The sequence below is a fragment of the Lacerta agilis genome, chromosome 2, assembly GCF_009819535.1.
Source record: "Lacerta agilis isolate rLacAgi1 chromosome 2, rLacAgi1.pri, whole genome shotgun sequence".
In the NCBI taxonomy this organism is placed as follows: Eukaryota; Metazoa; Chordata; class Lepidosauria; order Squamata; family Lacertidae; genus Lacerta; species Lacerta agilis.
The window spans coordinates 74,603,781-74,631,382 of NC_046313.1; the positions used below are offsets into that span (position 1 = coordinate 74,603,781).

At 41.4% G+C, this 27,602-nt stretch overlaps 1 protein-coding gene across 1 annotated transcript in view; it reads left to right on the forward strand.

The window, feature by feature from the left end:
- The window catches only part of SYN2 (synapsin II), a 149,619-nt gene extending 124,952 nt beyond the window's left edge, over positions 1–24,667 (forward strand). Inside the window, exons 10-13 of the mRNA XM_033140785.1 lie at positions 1,775–1,924; positions 15,407–15,467; positions 19,895–20,135; positions 23,736–24,667. Coding sequence (XP_032996676.1) covers positions 1,775–1,924; positions 15,407–15,467; positions 19,895–20,135; positions 23,736–23,871 — 588 coding nt within the window. The 3' untranslated portion in view covers positions 23,872–24,667. The remainder of the gene's footprint in view (positions 1–1,774; positions 1,925–15,406; positions 15,468–19,894; positions 20,136–23,735) is intronic.
- The last annotated feature ends 2,935 nt before the right edge of the window (positions 24,668–27,602 follow it).

Here is a 27,602-nt window from a genome sequence, read left to right on the forward strand (position 1 = left end):
ATCAACCCTGGCCACCCTGATCAAGAGGACAGGGGAGAGTGCCCATATTATTATTACTTGATCTGTCAATAGCTTTTAATGTCATTGACCATGATATCTTCCTTTACCAGCTCTGTGAAATGGGAAACAGGGGCACTGTTCACCCCCCAGTTCTCTCTCCAGGATCGTATGCCTAGACTTGGTGGTGGGCTGGATAAGGGCCAATATCCTGACTCACTCCTGACTTTGGTTGGTGGGTTCCTTAATCTGAACAATTGGTCAATGGCCTACTTTGCATGGGGTTGTTCATACCCATAAACAGTAGACTCCATCTTAAAATCACCTTTTCTCTGCAACAACATTGTTGAGTAGATTTTTAAATTTCACCATGAAAACTCAGGTTAAGAGAGAGACCAGTGTAGATAAAGGATGAGGAATCTGTGGTGTTCTAGATGTTATTGGACACTAGTTCCTATCATCCCAAGCCAGCATGGAAATTGAAAATGGATGGTGGCAGTTGAGACCCAGCAAATTCTAGAGAGCCACAGATTCACCTCACTCTGATTTAGATGATTAATATATATTGCCTCTTCTGGTCTGCTTTCTGTAATAACCATGCACAATTGTTTTCTCTACCTCATAAGAGCCATGTGAATTATTTGCTGTAGGGGGATTCAGCATGTTTTCCATTTGCAGGCCAACAGCAAGTCTCAAGGCAATTTATAAGCATGCAATAAAAACAACCATAAGTAGATTTAAAAGCATTACAAAAACAACTAAATATGGCTTCAAAAACAACACAAATTAGCAGCTAAGACTGTTTCTTTAAAAGAAAACACACACCAACATTTTAGATTGATATTTTGTTATATATCATTTATGGGGGTGTGTGTGTGTTGTGTAACATTATTACACTAGACCCAGATGATTCCATCCAACTGTCCAGAGGCCATAATCTCTTGCCAAATTAGGTTCACCTAAACCCATGCGTAACTCTCCCTTGCATTATGATTTATGGCTCTTTTAAAAAGTGAGAGAAAAATAATAATCTGCATCTATTCTAATAATTTCGTAAAGGTATGCAGGGTCCCAAGCTATAAAGATAAAAAAAGAAAACCAGTTCAAGTGTCATTCTTTCAGAGGAACTTTACTAATAAACTTCTAATGAAAACTACAACAAAAATAAACTTTTTCTTCCGGGGAATGTTTTATAGAAACCTTGAAGCTGCAGTTATATCCAAATGAGGTATAGAAGATAATACTTGATTGTTCAAATGATTATTTTAGAAACCATTAAACTTGCTAGCAGACTAGTTACATAATCCTAGCTTTATTGTTTGGCATCAAAGCTTTTGTTGGCATGGATAACTCAAGAGTAGTTGTGGGGCAGCAATAGCAAAAATAATAATGGTGATCAGAACAGCTGATACCTCTTGCCTATTTGTTCACCATTTAAAAAAAATCAATTATAAACACAAATCTCCTCACCTTTCCTGATGAACAAAACTGAGATTTGGACATAGAGAATTTTAAATTTTTGAAATAATAATAATAATAATAATAATAATAATAATAATAATAATAATAATAATAATACCCTGCCCATCTGACTGGGTTTCCCCAGCCACTCTGGTGGCTCACAGCATATATTGAAATACTCGATTTATTTACAGTCATCCACAGCACAATATGGATAACAATAATGGCCTGTAACACAGCATAAACAAATTACTAAAATGATATTTCACTGTCTAAAATGATATTTCACTGCCTAATCAGCTTTTGTTTCTTCTAGGTTATGGATTGTGCAATGCCTTTGATTGGTGAGCATCAGGTTGAAGACAAACAGCTTATTACTGAGCTGGTTGTAAGCAGAATGAACCAAATGTTGTCTAAAACACCTATACCATCTCCTCAGAAACCAACTGCCACTCAGCAGCCACAAGTAAGGAATGCAGACACTCTTCATAAACACATGCAGGATTTCAGTAGATAAAGGCCAGGATGATTCAGGACGTGTTGAGCTGTTATTAGAAAGAAGTGGATAGTAAAAATGGAGTGTGATTTTCGTGCTTCCTTAGAACAGAATTTCAAGCATCATATATTTAAAATATCCAAGCAAGAGCTCATCAATAAAGTTGTGACATTACTTTGGGCATATAAATGACATTAAAGGTAGGTTTCTGAAAATGTTACAGTGAGATAAGCTGAATCAACAGTCTTGGCTCCAGTTTGCTCCAATGTGCTTTGTTTTCACTCAGCTCTTTAAGTAATCATCAAGGTACAGAAGGCTCTGTGCATCCATGGTTTTGTGGCCATGCTAGTTTTACTTTAATTTTATTTCTCTAAAATGTTTATATGCTGTCTTTGCCAAGCTCAAGGGTGTCAAAATGCTATAAAATACTATAAAACTGTAAATAAACATATAACAACAATGTAACTTAGCAACTAAAAATATTCTCAAGGCAACTATGAAATCAAATCAGCCTCCAGAAGCCACTCAAGTAGTTTGCAAACTTTATGGAAAGCAAAAGGCTCAGTAATTCTAGTTCCAAAAGAAACTGCAGTAAAGGGTAAAAGCAGCAGAGTCTGATCAGATGAGTTTATAACCAGCATAACTATTCATAGTTGGTGGTCATTTACTCCGAGGTCAAAAGAGAAAGAAAGAGCTCCTAGCTGTCCACAGTTTCTTATTGCACCTCTGACATGCTCCAACTGAGATCTATTCTTAGATTGTGGAAGTGAATCTAGTATGCTAATAGTCAAATATTTTCACCCAATAGATGAGTTTTGTTTCCTGCTCAGACTTTAAGGACCTTTCGTCATGTTACGCTTGTCATGTGAAAACTACTGGAAGAATTTCAATATAGAAAGTGATTCACTGCATGGATTGCCCCTGTCATCTAGAAAGTTCCCATGCCATTGTTAGCCATTCCATGGTTGCCCACTGGTATAGAAACTCTACATGATGGAAGTGTTCCACATAGCTAGTCTTCTATAGCCACCATACAGAGGCTGTTCCCTGTGGCCTCCATATTTTGTAAATGTGTCATGGAGACTGGACCTGACAGAACCTCCTATAAGGTTTAGTTTACTACTGAACCAAAAGAAAGAAAAAGGTTAGCTACTGACTTTGGTTTTATGTTCTTGCTGTTGTCCATCTGAATTTTGTCCATCTGTTTTGCATGCATTTCATTTCAGCAAGCACATCTAATATGACTCTGTTCACTCTTGCTCCTGGTTTGTGATTCAGAACGTCATTTGAGACAATGAGCAATAGTCTGTGTTTTTGTGTCTTATTTAGCTTTGATTTCAGCCATCGACTGTTTTGGGGTATCACAGAAACATTTGGGATCACAGCTTATTGATTCCTAAGCCTAGCTTAAAGGTAAAGGGACCCCTGACCACTAGGTCCAGTCACAGACGACTCTGGAGTTGTGGCACTCATCTCGCTTTATTGGCCAAGGGAGCTGGTGTACAGCTTCTGGGTCATGTGGCCAGCATGACTAAGCCACTTCTGGCGAACCAGAGCAGCGCAAAGAAACGCCGTTTACCTTCCCGCTGGAGCAGTACCTATTTATCTACTTGCACATTGATGTGCTTTCAAACTGCTGGGTTGGCAGGAGCAGGGACCAAGCAACAGGAGCTCACCCCGTCGTGTGGATTCGAACCGCCGACCTTCTGATCAGCAAGCCCTAGGCTCTGTGGTTTAGACCACAGCGCCACCCATGTCCCTAAGCCTAGCTTAGGTTGAGCCAGAAAAGGTAGAGCTATCATCTTGCCACACCGTTGCTATGACATTTCAGAATATGTAAGCAACTGATGAGCACATACCATCAATCAATCAATCAATCAATCAATCCCCTTTTCATTACTTCCTTATGTTAGTCATCACCTCTCATGGTGATCAGGTCTGGAGGATGGGGATAAATTTGAAAAAGAATTAACTCCTGGAAGATACCACCCTAGTGCAAAGTGATTCGACTGTAGACCATAGTTCTGTGAATATAGGTTTGTGTGCCACTTTTCTGAAAAAAAGCTTCAAAGAAGCAATGGAAAAATAAATTGTGCTTATGGTAGCTGCTAAATGGCAGTAATTGGACTGAACTGATAATGATGCAAGTTTCAAAGATAAACAAGCAAGCAAAAAAAACCATTTATATTCTGAAAAGGGGCCCACAGCAGTTAAACAATAGGCCTGTTCTCGGAGGATAGTGACTAATTTTTGTTTTAAATTTTGTCATGTTCTCCGAGTAAAAAAGAATGCAATTCCACAGAACCAAGTGGTAATGCTTCTATTTTGTACTGTACCACTTGAAAGACAACACAAAATTATTTCAGTCTCATCTAACCACATACAGTGAGTAAACTTCATTGTAAAGCGGCTTTAAAAGAATAGCCACATAAACCAAAATAGAGAAATTACTTTCTGCTATAAAAACATTTTTTCACATTTAGATCAAACTGTGCTAAATGGTTACTCGTTTTTGTTGTTGTTGTTGTTGTTGAAGATGAGATCATTCTCCAGAAAAGATCAGCAGACAGAAAGATCAGCACATTTATAATTTCTCTGCAGGTAGAAAATGAGGATGGGTGGGAATTAAAACTGCTTTTAATTCTTAAGGAGGCAAATTGCTGCTCTGTTGTGCAGTGCTGATATTCATCTACAGAATTTCATTTTCAGATTTTCAGTACACAAAAGTGAATGGAGGTCAACAGCAGATTCTAAATTTCTCTAAGGGCTCTAAAATTATATAGATACTCTTAAGTGATTGTGAGGGTTAACTATACGTTTTCTTAAGAGCATAATACAAGCTAATAGATTTTGGTGCATTCTTTTAGTACTTTATGATGCAACTGAGGATACAGTAGCCCTTAAACATACTATAGTACATCAGTCTGTCACTACTGGCACACTGGGTCAGTGCATATGGCTGTTAACCAGAAAGTTGCTGGTTTAAGCCCACCCAGGAATGGTTGTGGGCAGGATTCCCTGCATTGCTGGGTGTTGGACTAGATGACCCCCAGGGTCCCTTCCAACTCTGCATTTCTATGATTCTACGATCATACTCTTTAGAACTTTTAAGAATGAATTCTCTTTTGTGGGATTTCAAGATACACAATTTGAAAGCCAAAGCACACAGGGGCTCAAGTTCTCATTCAAAAGCATCTCTTTTATTTTTAACCTGTGTATCTATAGTATGTGGCTCTTTCATTGTATCAATCAGCTCTCAGCACTAACTAGAACACAGTTTAGTGGCAATCTCTGTCGCCTGCAATCCTGTAGCTTCCTGAAATCCTAGTCATCAACTGCGGTTTAGGCAGGTGGAGTATCAGCCCCATCACCATTCTGGGAAGAAAACGTGTCCTCTTGTACTGGTAGGAGAAGCTTCCAGGCTAAAAACTATTCGGAGTCTCATTTCTGAAAACACCCTTTGTTTTAAGAACCTTCAGATTTTAGCGCCATCTCGTGGAAATTCTGTTTTGAACAAGAGTCCTTACGGTCTGTTTTTAGGGGCAAGTTTCAGCAAATTGAACTAGTTTATTGAGGGCTATAGAATACATTTCTAAATTGAATGAGCCAGAAAGAAATTTTTGTTTCTGCTTATTCTGCCAGCTTTGATGGCGTGCTTATGGGCCATTATACAGTGTCTATGGTGTTGTTAAACTGCTCAACTGATCTAAGATGGATCAATGAAATCATAAACAGTGACTGATCAAACTGAGCTGTTTGTGTCTGTCTGGGATCCTGACCTTAAACATTTGCATAGGCCAACCTTTGCACTGGGTTTTATTAACTGTGCTTAGAATTTGTTAGAAAATAGATTGTGTTCTAATTGCCTACAGAACAATTTTGCTCTTGTATTTGTCATTTGTCTGAGCTCCTCTGCCAAGGTCTCAGATCCTGTCATTAGGATGCTGGAACTAGAACAAGAAATAATAATGTCTCCATGCAAGCAGGAAGCCTCTCTGGGGTTTTTTGTGCTGCTTCAAGCCTTAGCATTGAGATTTCCCCCTGACCAAACACCTGCATTTGAGAGTTATGTAGTCCAAGGATCATTGCTCTCCCATGGCATCCCAAAGGAGTCACAGCAGCTGACCCAAAAGTTCCCTTCCCATTTTCATAGTGAGGAAAGGGATAGTGACAGCTGCATTGAAAATATTGCAAAAGGTTTGCAATAAAAGACAGAGCTAAGCACATTAGAAGAAATGGTGTGTTCCAGAGATTGCCAATTACTTCCAGTCTGGATTTTATTTTTCTTTCTCCATACTTCCACATCAGAATAGGTTTGTAAAGTGCCATTTCAGACATGCCAGGTGCCCTTTGCATAGTGTTGGGAAAAGATGCCTTCTATTTCCAGTGTAGGAGGTACTGGGTTGTTTTAGCTTAAGGTCACTTGCTTGTGGAGAGTGAATGACGACAGTCTCAAAACAACTAGACTGAGGGAATCCAACACACACACACACACACTGCAGGTGCCAACAGTGGGATACAGGAGATTTACAAAATAAAAAAAAAAATCCTTCCAGTAGCACCTTAGAGACCAACTAAGTTTGTTCTTGGTATGAGCTTTCGTGTGCATGCACACTTCTTCACATATCTGAAAAATATCTGAATATCTTCTTCAGATATCTGAAGAAGTGGTATCTGAAGAAGTGTGCATGCACACAAAAGCTCATACCAAGAACAAACTTAGCTGGTCTCTAAGGTGCTACTAGAAGGATTTTTTTATTTTTTCTTTTGTTTTGACTACGGCAGACCACGGCTACCTACCTGTAACAGGAAGTTTACAGACATGGTTATTGCAGCACACCTGCTGACTCAGCGCACCAGCAGATGGAGCTGTTGTTACATGACAGCAAGATATATAGCTTAGTTCTTGGGGGGCTGGTTTTTTTTTTCATTTTGCTTGTTTGCAGCTGAACTTTATGAATAATGAAAAGCATGTCTCAAGAACTAGGAGATCTGTTTCTTTACTGTTTAAAAGAAACCATATAACAATAATCTTGTAAATGAACATTTATCTTCTGCAACATGCATGCAGACCATAAGACCCTTTTAAAGACACGGTCTCTGTAGTATAACCTCTATGTTGCCAATACCAAAATCATCCCAAGGAAAGGCACAGGAAAATGCTAGCGGGGCTGTTCTGCTTCAAAGATAACTGATGAGCAGAAAGATAGAAGACTGGAAGATGCTAATAATAACCCATGATTTCCTCTTACACATAATACTGCTTTAATATACTGTACAGTGGTACATTGGTTTCCAAATGGTTTGCGAACGTTTTTCAGAAGCCGAACATCCGCTTCAGTGCAGGAAGCTCCTGCAGCCAGTTGGAAGCCGCGCCTCGGTTTTCAAATGGTTTCGGGAGTCGAATGGACTCCCGGAATGGATTAGGTTTGAGAACCAAGGTGCCACTGTGCACATGATACTAGTATTCAAGCAGCCGGCTGCTCACTGGAGCAAGATGGTTTGAGTATTTAATGCCAATTCTGGCCCAGCTGCACAGGCTGCCAGTTAGTTTCTGGGCACAATTCAAAATGCTAGTTTTGACCTACAAAGCCTTAAACAGCTCAGGACCGCAATACTTCAAGGACTGCCTTTCCCCATATGAATGGGCCCTGACCCTGCAATCATTCTTCATGTGCCTCGTCTTCAGGAGGGCAGCAAAATGACAATGGGTCTTTTCTGCAGTGGCCCCTGCTTGTGGAGTGCTCTCCCCAGGGAGGCCTGCTTGGTGCCTTCATTACATATCTTTTAAGTGCCAGACAAAAACATTCCTCTTTCCAAGACTTTTGGCTAATTAAACAACCTCTGGCCTTTTAAAATGTGACTGAGTTGTTGTTTCTGTTTGTTACCATGGTGTGTATTTTGGTGTTTTTAATATTGTAAACTGTCCTGTGATCCTCGAAGGATGGTATAGAAATTTAATAAATAGATCAATAATATACAGATGAACAAATAAAAAAATTGTCCAGTAGCACCTTAGAGACCAACTAAGTTTGTTCTTGGTATAAGTTTTCGTGTGCATGCACACTTCACATGAAAGCTTATACCAAGAATAAACTTAGTTGTTCTCTAAGGTGCTACTGAACAATTTTTTTATATGTTTCGACTGCATCAGACCAACATGGCTACTTACCTGAATACAGATGAACAGTCAGTTGTTCAGAAAAGAAGCAATGCATCTTAATGGTATTCAGAGATATCAGTTAGACAGGCTGTTTGGCAACTTCCTTGGAATGTTGAAGGCTAAGAATGGAAGAGAAGACATGAAATAGTCCCATTTGCTGTTTAAGCCTTATGATCCTTAAGCCTCGGGAACATAAGAGTGGATGCCATGCTAACTGAAGCACAATCCTAGGCTCAGCTAGAAGGCTGAAGACTGTTGGCATTGCCTTCTTTCCGAAGCAAACTTTGTTCCATTTCTTCTTTCTAGTATTTATGGTTCAGGCAGCTTCTTGCACTGGCCCCTGTGACTCCCATGCAGAATGGGATTCTGCTTGTTCTGTGGTCTCTTTCTACTTCGGCACCTACATAGGTTGTTGTTTGTTGTTTAGTTGTTTAGTCATGTCCAACTCTTCGTGCCCCATGGACCAGAGCATGCCAGGCATTCCTGTCTTCCACTGCCTCCTGCAGTTTGGTCAGACTCATGTTGGTAGCTTCGAGAACACTGTCCAACCATCTCATCCTTTGTCGTCCCCTTCTCCTTGTGCCCTCAACCTTTCCCAACTTCAGGGTCTTTTCCAGGGAGTCTTCTCTTCTCATGAGGTGGCCAAAGTATTGGAGCCTCAGCTTCAGGATCTGTCCTTCCAGTGAGCACTCAGGGCTGATTTCCTTGAGAATGGATAGGTTTGATCTTCTTGCAGTCCATGGGACACTCAAGAGTCTCCTCCAGCACCATAATTCAAAAGCATCAATTCTTCAGCAATCAGCCTTCTTTATGGTCCATGTGATGGCCTGGGAGTCAGACTCTGATGCTGAACCTGGGGGATCCCAGCCTGCACAGGATTCCCCGCCTCCAGAACCAGCTGAGCCGGGGCCAGGACTTGAGCCTGAAGGATCCCCACCTGTGCTGGATCCCCAGGTGCAGGCATCAGCAGAGTCTGCTCTGGCTCCTGATGGGAGGGAGGACCCATTGCCTGCAGGTGCTCCACTCCCAGCCTCTTCAGAGGAAGCTGAGGCATCCCCTGGGTCCAGTAACCCACCAGCCTCTCCTGAGCTACAGAGGCTCAGGGCAGAGAGGCGAAGGGAGTTAAGTGTCTGCAGGAGGAGTGCTCGCCTCCAGGCCCGGAGGAGAGGCGAGTCTCCAGAGGATCGGGGTGGCCCTAAGCATAGGGCCAGATAAAAGCCAGCCAGACCCAGCCCAAGTTGCGTGAGCTCAACCTGCAACCTTGTGCCTGAACCTGCCTTGGACCTTGACCTGCTCCCTGCCTCGCTCCCCGCCGGACTGACCTCCTTTGGACCCCTAGACCCAGGACTGGACTTGGACCTCGCTTCATGGACAAACCCTTGGGGCCAGCACAGTCCAGCTCTCACTTCCATACATCACTACTGGGAAAACCATAGCTTTAACTATACGGACCTTTGTCGGCAAGGTGATGTCTCTGCTTTTTAAGATGCTGTCTAGGTTTGTCATTGCTTTTCTCCCAAGAAGCAGGCGTCTTCTAATTTCGTGACTGCTGTCACCATCTGCAGTGATCATGGAACCCAATTAAGTAAAATCTCTCACTGCCTCCGTTTCTTCTCTTCTTCTATTTGCCAGGAGGTGATGGGACCAGTGTCCATGATCTTAGTTTTTTGATGTTGAGCTTCAGACCATATTTTGCGCTCTCCTCTTTCACCCTCATTAAAGGGTTCTTTAATTCCTCCTCACTTTCTGCTATCAAGGTTGTGTCCTCAGCATATCTGAGGTTGTTGATATTTCTTCCAGCATTCTTAATTCCAGTTTGGGATTCAACCAGTCCAGCCTTTCACATGATGAATTCTGCATATAAGTTAAATAAGCAGGGAGACAATATACAGCCTTGTTGTACTCCTTTCCCAATTTTGAACCAATCAGTTATTCCATATCCAGTTCTAACTGTAGCTTCTTGTCCCACATAGAGATTTCTCAGGAGACAGATGAGGTGATCAGGCACTCCCATTTCTTTAAGAACTTGCCGTTTGCTGTGGTCAACACAGTCAAATGCTTTTGCATAGTCAATGAAGCAGAAGTAGATGTTTTTCTGGAACTCTCTAGCTTTCTCCATAATCCAGCGCATGTTTGCAATTTGGTTTCTGGTTCCTCTGCCCCTTCAAAATTCAGCTTGCACTTCTGTGAGTTCTCGGTCCACATACTGCTTAAGTCTGCCTTGTAGAATTTTAAACATAACCTTGCTAGCTTGTGAAATGAGCGCAATTGTGCGGTAGTTGGAGCATTCTTTGGCACTGCCCTTCTTTGGGACTGGGATGTAGACTGATCTTCTCCAATCCTCTGGCCACTGCTGAGTTTTCCAAACTTGCTGGCATATTGAGTGTAGCACCTTAACAGCATCATCTTTTAAAATTTTTAATAGTTCAGCTGGAATATCATCACTTCCACTGGCCTTGTTATTAGCAGTGCTTTCTAAGGCCCATTTGACTTCACTTTCCAGAATGTCAGGCTCAAGGTCAGCAACCACACTACCTGGGGTGTACGAGACCTCCATATCTTTCTGGTATAATTCCTCTCATAGGTACCTTAAACTAAATCCTTTTAACAGTGCCTTAGTACTCTTAACAGCACGGACTATTAGGCAAACCTCACAGCAGAGAATATGGTCATCTTCAGTCACTATAATTATTATGAAAGTGCTTGGCTTCACACAAAGTATTGCAGCTATTGATATTCAAGGGTTAGGTTGGGCTGACACAAAGTATTGCAGCTATTGATATTCAAGGGTTAGGTTGGGCTGACTTTCCGCAAATGCCAAGAGTAGGTACAGAATGCATACCGGTAATTAAGAAGCTGATGGCATTTAAATGTAATGATGAACAACTTCACTTAGGTCAAATCAGTGACCCAATTTTTTTTTTAAAGGATTATCTTGCTCATGTTAGTCTGGGCATGCAAACACCGCATTTAGAATATATTTTGGCTTGTCTCTTCTTCATAATGTGCAGAACAAGCATACATTTCAGAAGGCATAATGTAGAACCTGCATTGCCCCTGTTACGCATGTTCCCTGTTAGGGCATACAGGACTTCTGTTGGATCTCGGCTAAGTGCTGGATCTCTTGAGGGTTTTTTTTATCCACCAGGCATTTTTTAGTTCTCTGGTTCCTCTTTGAACCTCGGCCTTAGCGTTGGCATAGGCTTTTTTCTTAGTGGCGCAGTTTCTATCTCTTTGCCAGATCTGAAAGGCCTTCCTTTTCTTGTCAATCATGCATTCAGTCTCACTGTCATTCTCATCAAACCAGTCCTGGTGTTTCTTGGTTTTGAAATAGTTTGTTCACAGGCTGCAATAATGGATGTTTTTAGCTTGGTCCAGTGTTCCTTGATGTTATCAGAGAATTCTGAAAGCAGATGTTCCTTAAGAGTCATTTGAAAGCAGTCATGCTTAATTGGATCTTGAAGGGCTTGAGTGTTCATTTTGCACCTTGGTTTCCTTCCTTGAAGCCTGTGTTGAGGTATAATCTTGATAGCCATCATGGAGTGTATTAGTCGGTGATCTGTCCAGCAGTCGTCGGCACTCGTCATAGTACCACATTTCTAAAAGCTAAAGAAGCTATTGCACTGTGCTGGAAAGAACATTACCAACATCTCCTTAACCACAACTCCCCCGTAGCTGCTGAGGTCCTCTCACAAATTCCGCAAAAACAAGTTAGAGATGAGCTGGGAGAGTTGTGGGAAGCTATTAACCAAATGAAAAACAACAAAGGCAGCGGACCTGATGGGATAGCTGCCAAAGTCTTCAAAGTGTGTGGAATTGAACTTACACAACAACTTCACAAGCTCATCAAAAAAATCTGGGGGAGAGAAGAGATCCCAGCAGACGTTAGGGGTGCCAAAATGATCAATCTCTTTTTAAAAGGTGATTGCGGAAACTATTGAGGCATCTCTCTATTAGCTGCGGCTGGCAAAATTATTGTAAGGATGTTAGCAAACCATGTCTTAACAATATCCGAGGTAACCCTTCCTGAATCCCAAAATGGTTTTTGGCCTTCTTGGGGGACAGTGGGCCTGATTTTCACCGCTCAGCAGGTTCAAGAAAAATGCAGAGAGCAAAACTAGCACCTGTATATGGCGTTTTTTGACCCGACTAAGGCTTTCGACACTGTAAATCGTAATGCCCTGTGGACTGTCCTCCTGAAAAAAAGGCTTCCCAGACAAATGTGTGAACATCATTTGGCTCCTCCATGATAATATGACAGCAAAAATCGCAGATAACAGTGGCTCTCAAAGTGAACTATTCACAGTGGGATCAGGTGTTAAACACGCTTGTGTTATTGCCCCAACTCTATTCATTATTTTCATTGCCATGATCCTACACTTTGTCAAAGGGAAACTCCTCACCGGAGTAGAAATAATATATGGAACAGATGGAAAGCTCTTTAATCTGAGCAGGCTGAAAGCAAAGAGTAAGGTTACCGTAACTTCTGTCATAGAGCTTCAGTATGCTGATGATAATGTAGTGTGTGCACACTCAGAGAATGACCTCCAAACCATCCTAAATATTTTCACAGAAGCTTACGAAAAGCTTGGCCTGTCGCTCAACATCCGAAAAACCAAAGTGCTGCACCAACAAATACAAAATAACCCCTCTGCAGTGCCACAAATCCAACTCAATGGTGTAGCGTTAGAAAATGTTGATCACTTCTCCTACCTGGGCAGTTATCTTTCCACAAGGGCCAACATTGATGCCGAAATCCAGCATCGCCTGAGCTCTGCAAGTGCAGCTTTCTCCTGATTGAAGTGCAGAGTGTTTGAGGACCAGGACATCTGCAGGGAAACCAAAATGCTTGTTTACAAAGCTATTGTACTACCAACCTTACTATATGCTTGTGAAACATGGACCACTTATAAATGCCATCTCCAACTCCTGAAAGATTCCATCAATGTTGTCTCCGAAAAATTTTACACATCACTTGGGAAGACAGACAAATACCAGTGTATTGGAAGAAGCAAAGATCACCAGTGTTGAAGCATTGATTCTTCAGCATCAACTTCGTTGGACTGGTCACGTTGTGCTGATGTCTGATTATTGTCTTCCAAAGCAACTACTCTATTCCAAACTTAAAAATGGAAAGTGTAATGCTGGTGGTCAACAAAAGAGGTTTAAAGACTGTCTTAAAGCTAATCTTAAAAAAATGTAGTATAAACACCAACAATTGGGAAACACTGGCCTGCGAGCGCTCCAATTGGAGAACAGCCTTTATCAAAGGTGTCATCATCTTTGAAGACACTCAGACTCAGGACACAAGGGAGAAACGTGCTAAGAGGAAGGCACACTTGGCAAACCCTCACCATGATCAACTCCTGCCCAGAAACCAATGTCCCCACTGTGGAAGGGTGTGTGGATCCAGGTTTGGCCTCCACAGTCACTTACGGACTCAATGTTAAAACCGTCTTTATGGAAGACAATCTTACTCGGCTACGAGTGATCGCCAAAGAAGAAGACTTTCATTTGTAAACCAAGCATGCTATTTTCAGCACGAGAATTTTTTTGAGTCCATGACCATTTTTGCATGAATTTCCATGACTATGACATCCGTCTAATTGATCATCATGAATCAGAACCAATGGGTTCGCACTTTCCTTTAGGCATGGCAGGCACTTGGCTGCAGAACCATTAACTTGGAAGCCTTTTGGCCACTCCTGATGCAACCTAACTGACTGGCTGCAAAGCACATGTTATATTAATCTTTTGGTTTGGCCTTCATCAGTAAGTGTGCTGTGGCTGTGTGATTTGCCTAAGGTGTCTGCAACCTCTGAAGACTATTTGATAAATAAAGGCTCTATGCCTGATACAAGTAGGGAACTGGAGTTACTAATTAGCGGGCAGCAAGTGCATCCGTAGGAAAGTGTGCAAGGGCTATTAAGGTTTCAAAATGCTTAAACAAAGCATGTATTTGAGGAAATGCAGTGACCAGGAAGTATGAGCTCGCATGCTGGGAAGCCTAATTTAAGGCAAAGGCATTTCCTTTTAGGTGGACTATATTAAACTTTGATTGTAAATCTGTTGGTTTTGTAAATATTTTAAACTTGAGATATTAATTACCATTGGGAACATTTGAGAAATTTAAACAGCCCCTTTATTTCCCCTTTCTGGCAACTTCAAATGCCTCAATATCATTTTCTTCAACTCCATGGAAACATTGTGTTCAGGAAGTCTACCCACATAAGTGGACATCATCTGACAGAGGAAATTGTGACAAACCCTGAAAAAGAATAGGTTTAAGTCCATGTGTGCAGCAGCAAAAAAATCGTTAATCTAGGCTGCATCAACAGAAGTATAGTGTGCCAATCAAGGGAAGTTATAGTACACCTGGAATCTGCGTCTAATTCTGGGCGCCACAGTTTAAGAACGATATTGATAAACTGGAACATGTTCAGAGGAGGGCAATCAAGATGATCAAGGATCTGGAAACCTTAGGAGGAACGGTTGAAGGAGCTGGGTATGTTTATCCTGGAAAAGAGGAAACTGGGAGGAGACATGATAGCTATCTTCAAATATCTAAAGGGCTGTCACCTGGAAGAAGGAGCAAGCTTGTTTTCTCCTGCCCCAAAGAGAAACCTGATGGTTTTGATTCCGCGTTTAGCATCATGTCTAGTTTGGTCCTGTGACAAAGTTCATTTGGGAATTACTCAGGGCTGCACAACTTGTGTTCCACCAAAACAAATTTAGTTTAGCAGGTAGGCCAGCCACAAAAATGGGGAGAATTTTGAGCCATTAGTAGACTATTGTAAATTGTAGAGGGGCCGTGTTCAGCTTGATGGCAGCTAAAACAATAATTTCACAAATCTCAAGGTGTTCATGAACATGAACTAAGCCTTCGGAGTTAAATGCTTTTTGGCCTGGCTAATCATTCTGAATGTAATGTCTATCATAAAAGACACACCATGAAGTATTCTTAAAAATGCAGCAAAGAAGTAATTAGGCAGCATTCCTTTCAAGGTGTGTATAATTTAAATTTATTTTTGCTTTAAATTTTGTAAGTTTATTTAATTCTACCACACTATTTAGGGGGTTCTGGGGGAGATTGAGATGCAATACCTCTCCAGAGTGTACTGGCATGTGCCCTAAGAGATGACTTTTACTTGATAGGAGATTCTTAACATGCAGGAAGAGGCTTCCTCTAATGACAAAAACTTTCTCCTAGGTGTGATTCCTTATTGTAGCCCTGCTCATTTGACCTCTCTTCTGTTTTGCTCCCCCCCTTTTTTTCTTTTGTCTTGCAGAGTGGATCACTTAAGGAGTCAGAACCAAACAAAGTCCCACCCCAGCGACCACCTCCTCAAGGTTGTTTACAGTACATTCTCGATTGTAATGGCGTTGCAGTAGGACCAAAACAAGTCCAGGCTACTTAAATTACTGAGACCAAAAGCAAGGGTTAAAGCCAAAAAAAGAGGAATCAAACAATACCAGTTTTTGTGCAGTTTTTGCATTGTTTAAGTGCTGACCTGGACTGTGTTTTTTCTATGCAGTGTCAACTATACTGTCTGGTTGTTTATCTGTTCATGTTTGTGTTGTAATGCTTACTTATGTTTCTCTGTATAACTTGTGATTCAGGGCTGTTGTCAACAGTGTACAAGAATTGTGCCTCTACCAAGTCAGTGAGACTGTTTATTATGGATGGTTAGACAGGTTTTTTCTTTCTTTCAAGTATTCTATATTGTGGGGTAAAAAAAGACTAACCAGCCCAGGTTAAAATTTATATACTTTTGCTTAACTCTGTGAGTACGTGCATTATATTTGTTTGTTTTTTTAAAAAAATGTGCATGATTAATGTAGAAAAGTGATTATAATATTTTTTAAGTCTCATTTAATAGTATGTTGAATGAGGCATCATTAACTTTTGAGTTCATACTTATAGGCAGTGCTTCTTGTGGTAAAAGAAAATGAATTCCTGGTATTCTTCTCTTGATAAAAGTGCAGGGGGTACCAGCACAAAACGGCTGCCAAGGCCAGCAAAAAAGAAGTAACAGAATTCTGTACTGGTTTGTACTGTCACAAAAAAGTACTGCTTATACGTAACATGAAAGACAAGTGCTTTATTTTATTTATTTCCTATGAAATATGAGATAATTATTTTCAGGAATACATAAATATCCTTTATTTTCAATGCAGATTTTTTTTAATTTTAAAATCTGCATTAAATTATTAGCCTCAGTGCTATAAAAACGGGCCACTTATGTGCAATATTGATGCAAATGTGAGGATACTGAATGTATTTAAGTTCAGTGACAAAGGTTCTCTAGTGGTTATGAAGTAGCCATCTGGTCTTGTACAAAACTAAAGCAAGTGTGTTTACTAGATATTCCTTATCTACAAAATTCAGGTAAGCTACAGCTGTTTGTTAGAGGAAGTCAACAAGGCCATTAAAAGCCTTGCTAGATTAATCATCACCTTTTCCAAATATTGGGCTAGCCACATGTTTTTTTTAAGGATTAAAAAAGTGTGTGGTACATGGACTCAATGTGTGGTTGTGTTGTTCTATATTAGCTGAGGCTATAGCCAAGTAATTAAGATGCAGCTGTCATCTGATCTATCATTCTGAGCGTAAGCAACAGCATATATGAAAGTATATTTAACATATGGCTCAGAACAAGTAAAAAGGTTTAGGCTTAGAAGTTCACATTTATGATTCAAAGTGTGTGTAAATAATAAATCAAAGTGACCCGACGGGTTTTACTTTTCCAAACTTTCTTATAGCCATAATTGCTTATGACTGTCACATAACCAATGGCTATGTGCATAATCTTAAAAGCAATATCTAGGCAGGGCAGTTAAACTGTTATGGAAAATCTAGCCTGTAAACGTTGAAAGGTGCACTATTATACTAGCTGTGAGCAAGGCAAAGGATTGTGTTTTGTCAATTAGAATCCCATACTAAGGTAAATAGCAGTCCCTAGGTTAATACAAACAAGCCTGTTTTCTTGTGAAACAATGCCAAGGTCTGAATTTATTTTCCTTGCAAACACTGCCAACAAAATTATAGCTCAGTTACCAAGTGGTTTTATTTGTTCTGTTTTGTTTTTAAATTCAGCCTAGTGAGCTGCAAATTTCACACTGCTTTTGATGGGAATTTCAGTGCTTGTTGGGCATGCCACTGTGTCCTGCCCATTTTTAGTCTATTATAGTATCATTCCGCTTTCGTGGTCATTGTTTCTGGTTAGTGATCTCTTGATAACCACACTGATGATTTTGATTGTGTAGAATGAGTGCATTCCCTTCAGCCTCAGGTTCACACACGCCCCTCCTCACCTCCAAATCTCAACCCAAGTGAACGAAACAGCCTCCTGCCCTGAGGTGAAGAAATGAACCTACTGACTGAATGCCATTTAATATCAAGCCATGAGTGTTCTTTTGCATGTAGTAGTCTGAGTATTTACAAATGCTTTTGTGCATTGTTTACGAGCTCTCTGTGTGTGTGCGTGTGTGTGCGTGTGTGTGTGTGCACACGTGTGCCTGCAGACCTCAGAGAAAAAGAGTTGCATCCCAGCAGGACTTCAGTGCATTTATTGCAAAAGGTCTTCGAAGGGCACACACTGGTTACTGCCTACCACAGATATTAAGCAAGCCAAAATGTCTCTGCATGCTAGCATGCTTAGGTGCAATATTGTGGGATATAGGGAACTGATATTTTGCAGTATAGGATTAATGTCCAGGGGGTTGGTGTGTGTTTGGTTTATTTTATTTTTCCCTTTCCTTTTCTTTTTGTAAAAGCTTTTTTATTATTGTTGCTGCCTTTTTGTACCGAACCAGCTGCAAGAAAGTGAGCAAATGCTGAAGTGTGATTGCAGTATATATTTTGTGAAATATCTTGTACAGCTTAATGTGCAATAAAAAAAAGTTACATCTGTCTTCAGTGTATAGTTTCTGGCATATAAGCCTCAATATCTAAATGGAGAGGGGGGGAAGTATTTTCTACTCAGCAAAGAAAAGCTAAATGAGAATGTTTGTTTTAGGGTGCAGAACTGATCCGCCTCAATAAAGCCACCCAGATTCAAAATTCCACCAGTCTCCTGAAAATAGAACCTGTTGATCTTGAACTTACTTCCGAAAAAGACATAAGCCCTATACATGCTGCATGGCATGTTCAGGAAATGTGTGAGTGGTGGAGTTGGAATCATAACTGCTTGCTCCAGCTGTGTCCTGCGCATACCCAGTATGGCTTTTGAACAGACCTACACGCATCGAAAAGCCAATCTGCATATACAGCTTGTTTACACAGAAAGTCTGCTCACAAGCTCTGTTGAAATCGGTAGGGCGAGGGGCGGAGCCAGCAAGCATGATCTCAACTCCTCATCTACCTATGAACAGGCGTACTTTCATTTGAGTGGAAGTGTCTTACTCCTTGAGCCTATAAGTCTGCCCTGTTTGCAGTGCACTGAGGCACACATGGAATTCCTCCTTAAGAGAGTTTTCCCATCGCTTTGCTGAAGAGGTCATTTCTGTGCTTGCGCGTGAATGGGAAAGCCCTTGGAAATAAATAGCTGATTAGAATAGCCCATGGGACTTATCCTAAGTCGGGCCATGGGTGCATCTAGCTCAGTATTTGTCTACACTGACGAACAGTGGCTGTCTAGTGTTTCAATCAGGTGTTGTCCCCTGGAGATGCCAGGAACCGAGTGTGGGACTTTTGGCATACAATGCATATGCCTTGCCACTGAACCACAATCCCTCCCTAGCCCAGTGGAATTTATTCCCCCCCCTCCCCCCTGCGCCATATTACCAACATGGGGCACGGCTGATTTTGACGGGAAATATCTCAGTTCCCCTTGGGCTCATGGAACTAATTTCATGATCCTTTGGTTCCAGGCCAAGGAATTTCATAATGGCAGTGTTGGTGCAATGCTATGCTGTGATACAACAGTGGAGTACTTACCATCAGCATTCATATGTTGGTGTAATAAGTCAAGCTATAAACCCATTTAAATGCACCTCAGAACATCGGACCCTTTAAGATCACTGTGACAAAATTAGTTCCCCTTCAGGTAGTCCAGCTTAACTGGAGAGTGGTAGCCTTATAAAGGTGAAGCAGATGGCATCTGGTGAGATATACTGAATGTACTTTCAAGCACCTGCTGTCCTGTCTCAGTTGCAACATGGAGCTACACCAAATTGATATTATCTGATAATTACACAGTGGCTAATGTTGTAAGGGCACTTGCTCTGTCTTTTTCAGAAAGGCTCTTTAGGGCCCACTGAGTAGCTTCTATATGACATTTAAATAAGCAAGAGCAGCAACAAAAATCCTAACCACCACCCCCTTTAGCAAGAAATAGTGGTGTTGGTTTACATTACCATATGCAGAACCATAAAATACAGCTTCCTTCTAGGCATAGCTCCCATTGCAATGGAGCAATAAAGAAAAAATTCTTACCACGGAAGTTCAGAAACGAAATAGAGAAATGTTGCAATTAATGTATCTTGTTGTTGGTAGTTATTGCCCTGTAACAATCTCAGAAATAATATTTTTTTTAAAAAAAAAAAAAAGTTACCATTGCTAAATTAATACTTTTTTAAGGGCACCTTGGTATCAGTGTGGCGCTTCTGCAAGTTACACGGAATTATGGCTAATGGTATCAACAGCAAAGATGTGGCTCACCTATCCTAGACACGCTGAACTTTATTGGTTCCAAGTTTATATTTGTAAGTGTTAGATATAAGAGCTAGTACAAAATTACTGATGCATTATGAAGTTTTTCTTGTACTGAACCTAGGGGGCCCAGTGCAACCCCAAGGAATGCAATCACAAAGCCAGGAGCCATTGCAACCACAGCGTGCGTTCCCTCCGGGGCAGTCAGCAAAGCCCTCGAGTTCCCTGCCTCCACGTCCACCGGGCCCTGCAATTCAACCACGTGCTCAGGCCCCTGGTCCTTCAAGCGCTGGGCCACCTGCGGACACAGAGACAAAACCCTCCACAGCTCCACCACAGAAACCTCCAGCGCATCCGCAACTGAAGTAAGGCTTTTCATTTATTTTCTCCACTCTTGTTTCATATGCTTTCCTTTGCCAGTGAGGTTTGAATACAACCTGTACAGATCCCCTGTGTTGTTGTTGCTGTTGTTGTTGTTGTTGTTGTTGTTGTTAGCATGTAACAACTTTGTACCAGGTTGACCTGAAACAGGGAAATTTCCAACAAAGGCCAATAATAGATGTTGAAAAAGCTCTCCAGTAATTTGCAATACATGCAGATTTCTGCTGCCACGAGGCCAAATTTGATAATGGGTCATCCTCTGTTTCTGCCCGCCAACCAAAAAGGCACTGACTCATTTTTTAATGTGCTGTCTGCAAGTCAGCTGCTGAGGAAAAGAAGGAAGCCTTATCTACATAAACTTTTAACCTTGCAGCCACTCAAACAACAACAGATTTTCAGTTTAAAAAGGCTGTTCCGAAAGTCCATGATACATTTTTCATCCAATTTTTTTCCAAAAGCTCCAAAGCTATATGTAGGCATATGTTCCATGTGTAGGGCTTTACCCAGTCAATCCAAATGCAGAAAGAGAAAGACATACTGTGTAAGGCAAATAACAAAGAAAGAGAGAGAATTGGCCCTAGTCAGACATTTGGTACCTCAGACATTTAAACCAATGCCAGTCATGTGTTCAGTGCCAGTCTGAAAGAGACTCTTCTACTCAAGTAGGGGGTTTTCCTTGGCAGAACCCTGACTGATGGGCACCAACCTCCTGAAATGGGCTATTGTTTGTACCAAATGCCTGGATATATAACTGTTGATGGAACAAGAAAACCAAGTAATCTGCAGTTACATCCCACAGCTCTGGCCATATTGGAATCTTACATAATGGCAAAGAATCTTTGCCTACACTATGTACAGCAGCAGCAGCAAGGAAACAATAGTATTAGCAACACATACGGTCTTGCCAAATATTATGCAGACAGATCACAAACGCAATGTATCTATTATAAAATACATATCGTGCCTGACGCTATCCTGCTTACAACAAGAATTAACAACTAACAATGAGCAAATTATGAAATACAATAAATAGCAAATAATTAAAACGATACAATGCAGTATTCTTAATGCACATGCAATGCAAATTCTAAAATGTCTTCAGTTATGCTTGTAAATATTAAATTCATGATTATTGAACTCTATACTACTGTATATTTTCCCTATAGGGCAAATAGCAGCTGGCAGGACAGGAACTTAAAACATGAAGCAAACACAATCTAAAAGCCCCCAACTACAGTTATTAACTTAAAAAATGAAAGAGATCATGCTCATGGATCTCCCACCTTAATCTCCCCATTAATGAGATTAAGTACAACGGCTTGGACACTAAGAAACGTTAACTTAAGAGGATTCGTGGAAGGATCATGTTCCTCTCTGGAGGTTGGGGGCTTCCTGTACAGAGCATGATCAGCTGCATATTGTTTTCAAAAAACAACAATTGAATTTTTGCCTTCTGAAACAAAAGTGGAAGGAACACGGGGGAAATAAAGGATGACAGACATGATTAGCCCATCATGTAGAGCTGTTCAATAAAAAAGTATATGAATGAAAACTGTGGCTATTCTGCAGTAAACAACTACTGTAGAATCATGGAAATGCAAAACAGGGGCAGGTGTGGAGGCAGCAATGGAATCCACATGAATTGTGTCCCGTCCCCCCAATACTCCTTTCATTATTTTTTGAGACCAGCTTATCTCATTAGAATACATGTAGCTAAAGTCTTTGCTAAATCCATATCAACGACTGTAATAGCATAAGGAAAATAAACTTTAATGAAATATTGGCCTGGAACCTTTCTAATGGAAATAGTAAAATGTTTTATTTCCCTGTTTCATTTTACCTTTATTCTCAAATGAGATACTTTTAAAAAATCCATTATCCAGAGAAAGAGATTTTGAAAGTCTTTGCTTGTATTCCAGTCCTAAGCAACTGGGCTAGTGCCATCTGCCTGCCATGCCAGAGTAATACCTCTGGAATTGCCAACATAAACCACAGCTTGGGAAGCTGCCCTCGAGATCAGAATGCCCCATCCTAATCCTTTATTTCCTTTGATGGGAAGGTGTTAGGGTCTTTCCTGAACACTTGAAAACTGTATGCATGTGGTGTGCCATTGAGCCTTCCTTGACAGGCTCACAGCCTGAGTCACAGGCTTATTCCCATTCATATTTTAATTTTCAAAATGAAAAAACAAACATATGCAAACTCAAATTGCCAATGGGATTAACTGTACTCTGTGCATTTGGCATGTATGTGCCTTGCATTCTCACCCACATGCTCTTGCTTAACATGTGCGTGCAGGTTATTAGCCCATGAACAAATATTTAATTAGGCCGTTCATTTCTGAGTTGCTAATCAAGTGAAGCCTTGCTTTGCCTTTCCACCGCCTCCTTTCCGTGAACACTAAACCCAAGTACAATGCAAACGAGAGACAGAACACCACATGCAGCAATGCTTGCTCTGGTTTCCAACAAAGTTTGGGGTTGAAAACAGACTGGCTATGAATTGTTGCCTTGTGCTGAGACATAGTACAGGAAGTGCAAGCAGCCTCACAACCTTTTCCTTCCACTAGCCTTAGATTTTATAGCATAACTAAAGCCAAACAGCTTTGCTACTGTCCACACTCTGCATACCTGCATTCAGTCAAGTCCTATCAAATTAAGGAATATTGTTCCAGAGAAAGTGGCTTTAGGAATACAGAGCTAAACTAAACGTATTTGTTCCGAGGTGCCATTTAGCAGCCATTTTCTGTTGACCTGGATTATAGAATCATAAAACTGTAGAGTTGGAAAGGGACCATGAAGGTCATCCAGTCCAACTCCCTGCAATCCAGGAATCTTTTGTCTAATGTGGGGCTCAAACACACGACCCTGAGCTTAAGAGTCGTATGCTCTTCCAGCTGAGATATCCTTACGTTGGATGCAATCTATAAAAAGTAAAACGTGTTTAAGGCTGTAATCCTAAACACATTTACTAGGAAGTAAATCCCATTGGCAACAATGGGCCTGACTTCTGAGGAAACATGCTTAGGATTGTCCCACACATCCCACTGAAATTAATGTAAACTAAAATTAAGTCCTCAGGACTGCACTCCTAACCCTCTGAGGACAAAAAGCCACTGAAATGAGTAGGGCAGGTTTCCAAATAAACATGGTTAGGATTAAGTAACAATTCCATTCACTTGAATGGGACTCAAGCACTCATGTCTCCTAGAATTTATGGAGATAATTTTTGGTCCAGAATTTTTTTTTTTTTGTATGCCCTGAGGGACAGAATGTTTCATGTGGATTTCTGTGAAGCTTTCCCCTGCAACGTGCTGCATTCTGTGTGAAATAGCCCAGCACAATGGATATACATTGCCGAACAGCTGGTCCTGGTGGTCAGGTCTGAGTCTGCATCCATTTATCTGCCCCAAACACATGATCATCTGTGACAAAGCTAACAATGGTGCCCAGAGAAGGAGATATGGCAGGCAGAGGTCTACATGTCCTGCTTCCATTGTATGGCATGGTAAACAGAATTCTGAGGTATGGCTGTAACAGACAACATGCATTGATGTGGCATTTTGCTTTGTTTTTATCTTGCAGCAAATCACAGTCTCTGACCAACGCCTTCAACTTCACTGAGTCATCCTTCTTTCGGTCATCTGTGAACGAGGACGAAGCAAAAGCTGAAACCATCCGAAACTTGAGAAAATCCTTTGCCAGCCTCTTTTCTGATTAGCCATATAATGTTTGGCTTTGTGCATCTGTAACACATTTCAAAGTTTACCGCGGACAAAATTTTGCAAACATAATTTCCTTGTGGATGACCCTCCTTTGATGTTCCAAGTGTTGTATTAAGCAATATGCTAAACTATTTTTAATAAGGGACTATAATGAGATATACTTCAGGAATTGGGGGGGGGGGGGAGAGACACCCGGCTTTTTTAAAAAGCCAGAGAGGAAAAGCTATACAGAAGAATGCTTAAAGTCCTCATCAACTGTGATAATGTGGCCTTACCGTGAAATGCACTAGGTCATCACATTGGACTCCCCTGTGTGAAATCATTAGAGCAACACACCATTACATAGTGAGTTTTCTCCAGCATTCAACTCACTGCATGTTTGTTTGGTTTGTTTGTTTGTTTGTTTAAGGTGTTTTGTTCTGCAAGAGTACAGTCTTTAAACCTGCTTTCTTGCCCCCAGATCTTTAGGGTACAGCTTCACAGGGCTGTTTCCTGTTAATCTCCGTCACCTTGTGAGTAACTAAAGCAGTTTTCTACCCCAGCAAGCTTTCCATCAGATGAATGTATTGTTCTGGTATGCTGCTAGGAGCAAAACTTGGGATGAACCATTGTTCTAGAGCTTTGTGTCTATATTATTGTATCCCCATATGTCTGTTAGACAATTTTTTGCAACCTGTTAATGGTAGCCTTTGATTTGTAAAAGACCATGCATGACCTCATGTTCTCCATAGTTCCATGTTACCTTCCAATAAATGCAAAACCCTTTGCCTGGCAGTAAACACACTTCTGCAGGACTGGTCTGCACTGTAGTGTTGATTTCTTTAACAAACAGCCCAAATTAGATGGCAAAGCATTATTTTTCTCATTTTCATCCGTACTTATTCATCAGCCAAAAAGAATCTGTCTCTGTTTCACAATACTTGACAGAAACCACACACTTCTGGACTATACGGTTGCATTGCTGAATACTTGTTGATACACATGCACTTTCTGCTCTACAAACCATGGAATATGTTCTACTTAACACCAGATTATAGGACTACACTATATCGTAATGCACTGTACTCACACATCCTCTACCACTTTCCTTTCGTGCTAATCCCACTGAATTATAGCATGCCTGATTCTTATGCTAGCCATGCTTTGCAGGAAGTAAATGTTTTAAGTTTGCTTGCTCTTGAGAGCATGGATGCTACTGCCCTGTTCTGTGGTACAGCAGACTTATTCAAGCGTACGCCACACCAAGCCAAATGCAGCCCATCAACCATCTCTAGTGGCCTAGAAGGGGCTTGTTGCCTGAATGTGCTAAAGGGAGGAGAGAGCAGTTGTCAAGTACCCAGTAGACTGTAAAGCTAGTAGGCTACATGTGGCTCAGTAGGCTCAGATCTGAGGGCCTATGATAAAAGGAAGAGTCCTTGGGTATCACCTACTAAATTGTTTTTCCTTCCATGCAAACTCTCCCTGAGTACATAATTGCATGCAAAAAAGTGATGTATGGGGCAGAGGCTGTATTTTTGTGATCATAAGGGTGGCAGAAATGACATCCACAGTTGCATTTATTTTTATTTTTATTTACAAATGTATCTAGTTTCATGCTATAGATGTACTGTACATATCCAAGGACATTACTATGAAGCAAAATATTTTGAGAAAAGGACCATGTTGACCTATCCCAAGGCTGAGGGTAAGTCTGCCACAGGAAGCATGATAGATCTATTTACACAGAAGTCTTCTCACACTAGAAAAGGGAATCTAGCATACCGTATATACCCGAGTATAAGCCGACCCGAATATAAACCGAGGCACCTAATTTTCCTACAGAAACCTGGGAAAGCTTATTGACTCAAGTATAAGCCGGTTCACCTTTGCCGCTGTGGAGGAGGAGGTGGAACAAGCAGCCCGAAAGCAGCCCTTTGGGCTGCTCCTTCCTCTTCCTCCTTTGCCAAGTTTGCATTTATGCGAGCAGTTCAGGAATGGAACAAGCTGCCTGGGGAGAGTAAAGAACCGCCGTTCTTGTACGCTTCTTAAGGAATGGTTGATTGGGGAGAGCGGGCGGCAGCACGAGCGGAGAGAAAGGGCTTCTTTCTCGCCGCCCCCACCGGCCGCCTCACTTGAGCATAAGCCGAGGGCAGCTTTTTCAGCACAAAAAATGTACTGAAAAACTAGGCTTATACTCAAGTATATACAGTACTTTTATCCTGAGGGTTAAGCCAGCCCTAGCTGTTCCCCAGTGCCACACTGACATTATTGTTTGTTTGTCTAACTTGGGGTTCTGTTATTTCTAGTGAAAAGTTATTGCTTTGACTCCCCCCTCTTTTTTTTAAAGGAGGCATCCAGAGATAATAAGATGCAGTGCTTAGTCCCTCAATTTCTCTCTGCTTAATGAATCCAATAGGAGATAGCTTTAGTACACCAGCTACATAACTGGAGCATAAATAGCATTTAGAGTTTTCATAAGACGCTTGTGAAAAGCATTGCTCTGTGCAGTGTTGCAAGTTGCATTGCAGCTATACTTTCCGATCTAGCTCTAAGAAGATAGCACAAAGCAGTTGCAAGGGTCAAAGGGAGGGGAGGGGGGAATTCTGAATTCCAAATATAAGATTTGCCATCAAAGTCCAAGAAACCAGAAACTTCCAGGGATGAATTCAAAAGGCCTGGCTGAATATTTGTTTTTAGAAGCCCATTCCAGTTTGTACATGGCCCAATAGAGAATGAAACTTTCATCTGAAATTGATGAACGAAAGGTTTTTGAGCCTCTGGGCCAGGGATGGGGAACCTATGGCCTTCCAGACGTTGCTGGACTGCAACCCCCCATCATCCCTAACCACTGGCCATGCTGGCTGGGGCTGATGGGAGTTGGAGCATTTTTGTGCTTGCCCCTCAAACTGGCTTTCAGGGGCAGGTTTTTCTGCCTATCCTGTACTGCATGCTGTGCAAGGTGTGTGCACAAGCAATTGGTGTGGCCATATAGATTCATTTGGTCACATTTTGACAGGTAGGTGTGTGAGCTGGAAGGGCTGTAGGATAACCAGATGAGCACTTTTAGGCAGCTGAAGGGCATATTCAACTGCTGAATAAGGAAAACATTTGGACCTGCCCTGTCTCAGTCGCAGGCAGTGCATGCCATTTTGCCCCCTGAGGTGAAAGGGCCGAAGCCTCCCTTACTTGGGTCGTGTGACAGGTTCCAGAAATATCTTGCAGATTTCCAGTGGGGCAGGCAGGGGTGCTGGCTCATGACATTCCACCGCCTGAGGCAGCTGCCTAAGCCCACCTCATAGGCAGGCCAGCCCTGCTCAGTCACCAGGAGTTTTGTGGCCCTGAGCAGGGGTTGGGATCAAAACGTCTCCCTACTCAGGTCTCAGATAAGGGGCTATGATCAGGTCATGCCCTTCCCCTGAGCCCTGTGGCTCACCTAAATTAGGTGGAGTTAGTGCCGATCCTGCATGGCATCTACCGTCTCTATTTAGATCTGCATTGAATCAAATGTGGGCCTAGTTCATCCCCACATACTTCAGTCTAGCCTGAGGTTCCCCACCCCTACTCTAGTACCCTGAGGCCACTTATAAATGACAACAAAGGAGCAATTAGACCTCCCATAGAAGTTCCCAAAGGACCCAATTGTTGATCAGTCTGCTTATTTTGTTAACAACTTTTACATACCTCCCAATAGCAACATTTAAAATAAAATATTAAAATACAGACCATATTAAAAACAAACTCGGCAAAA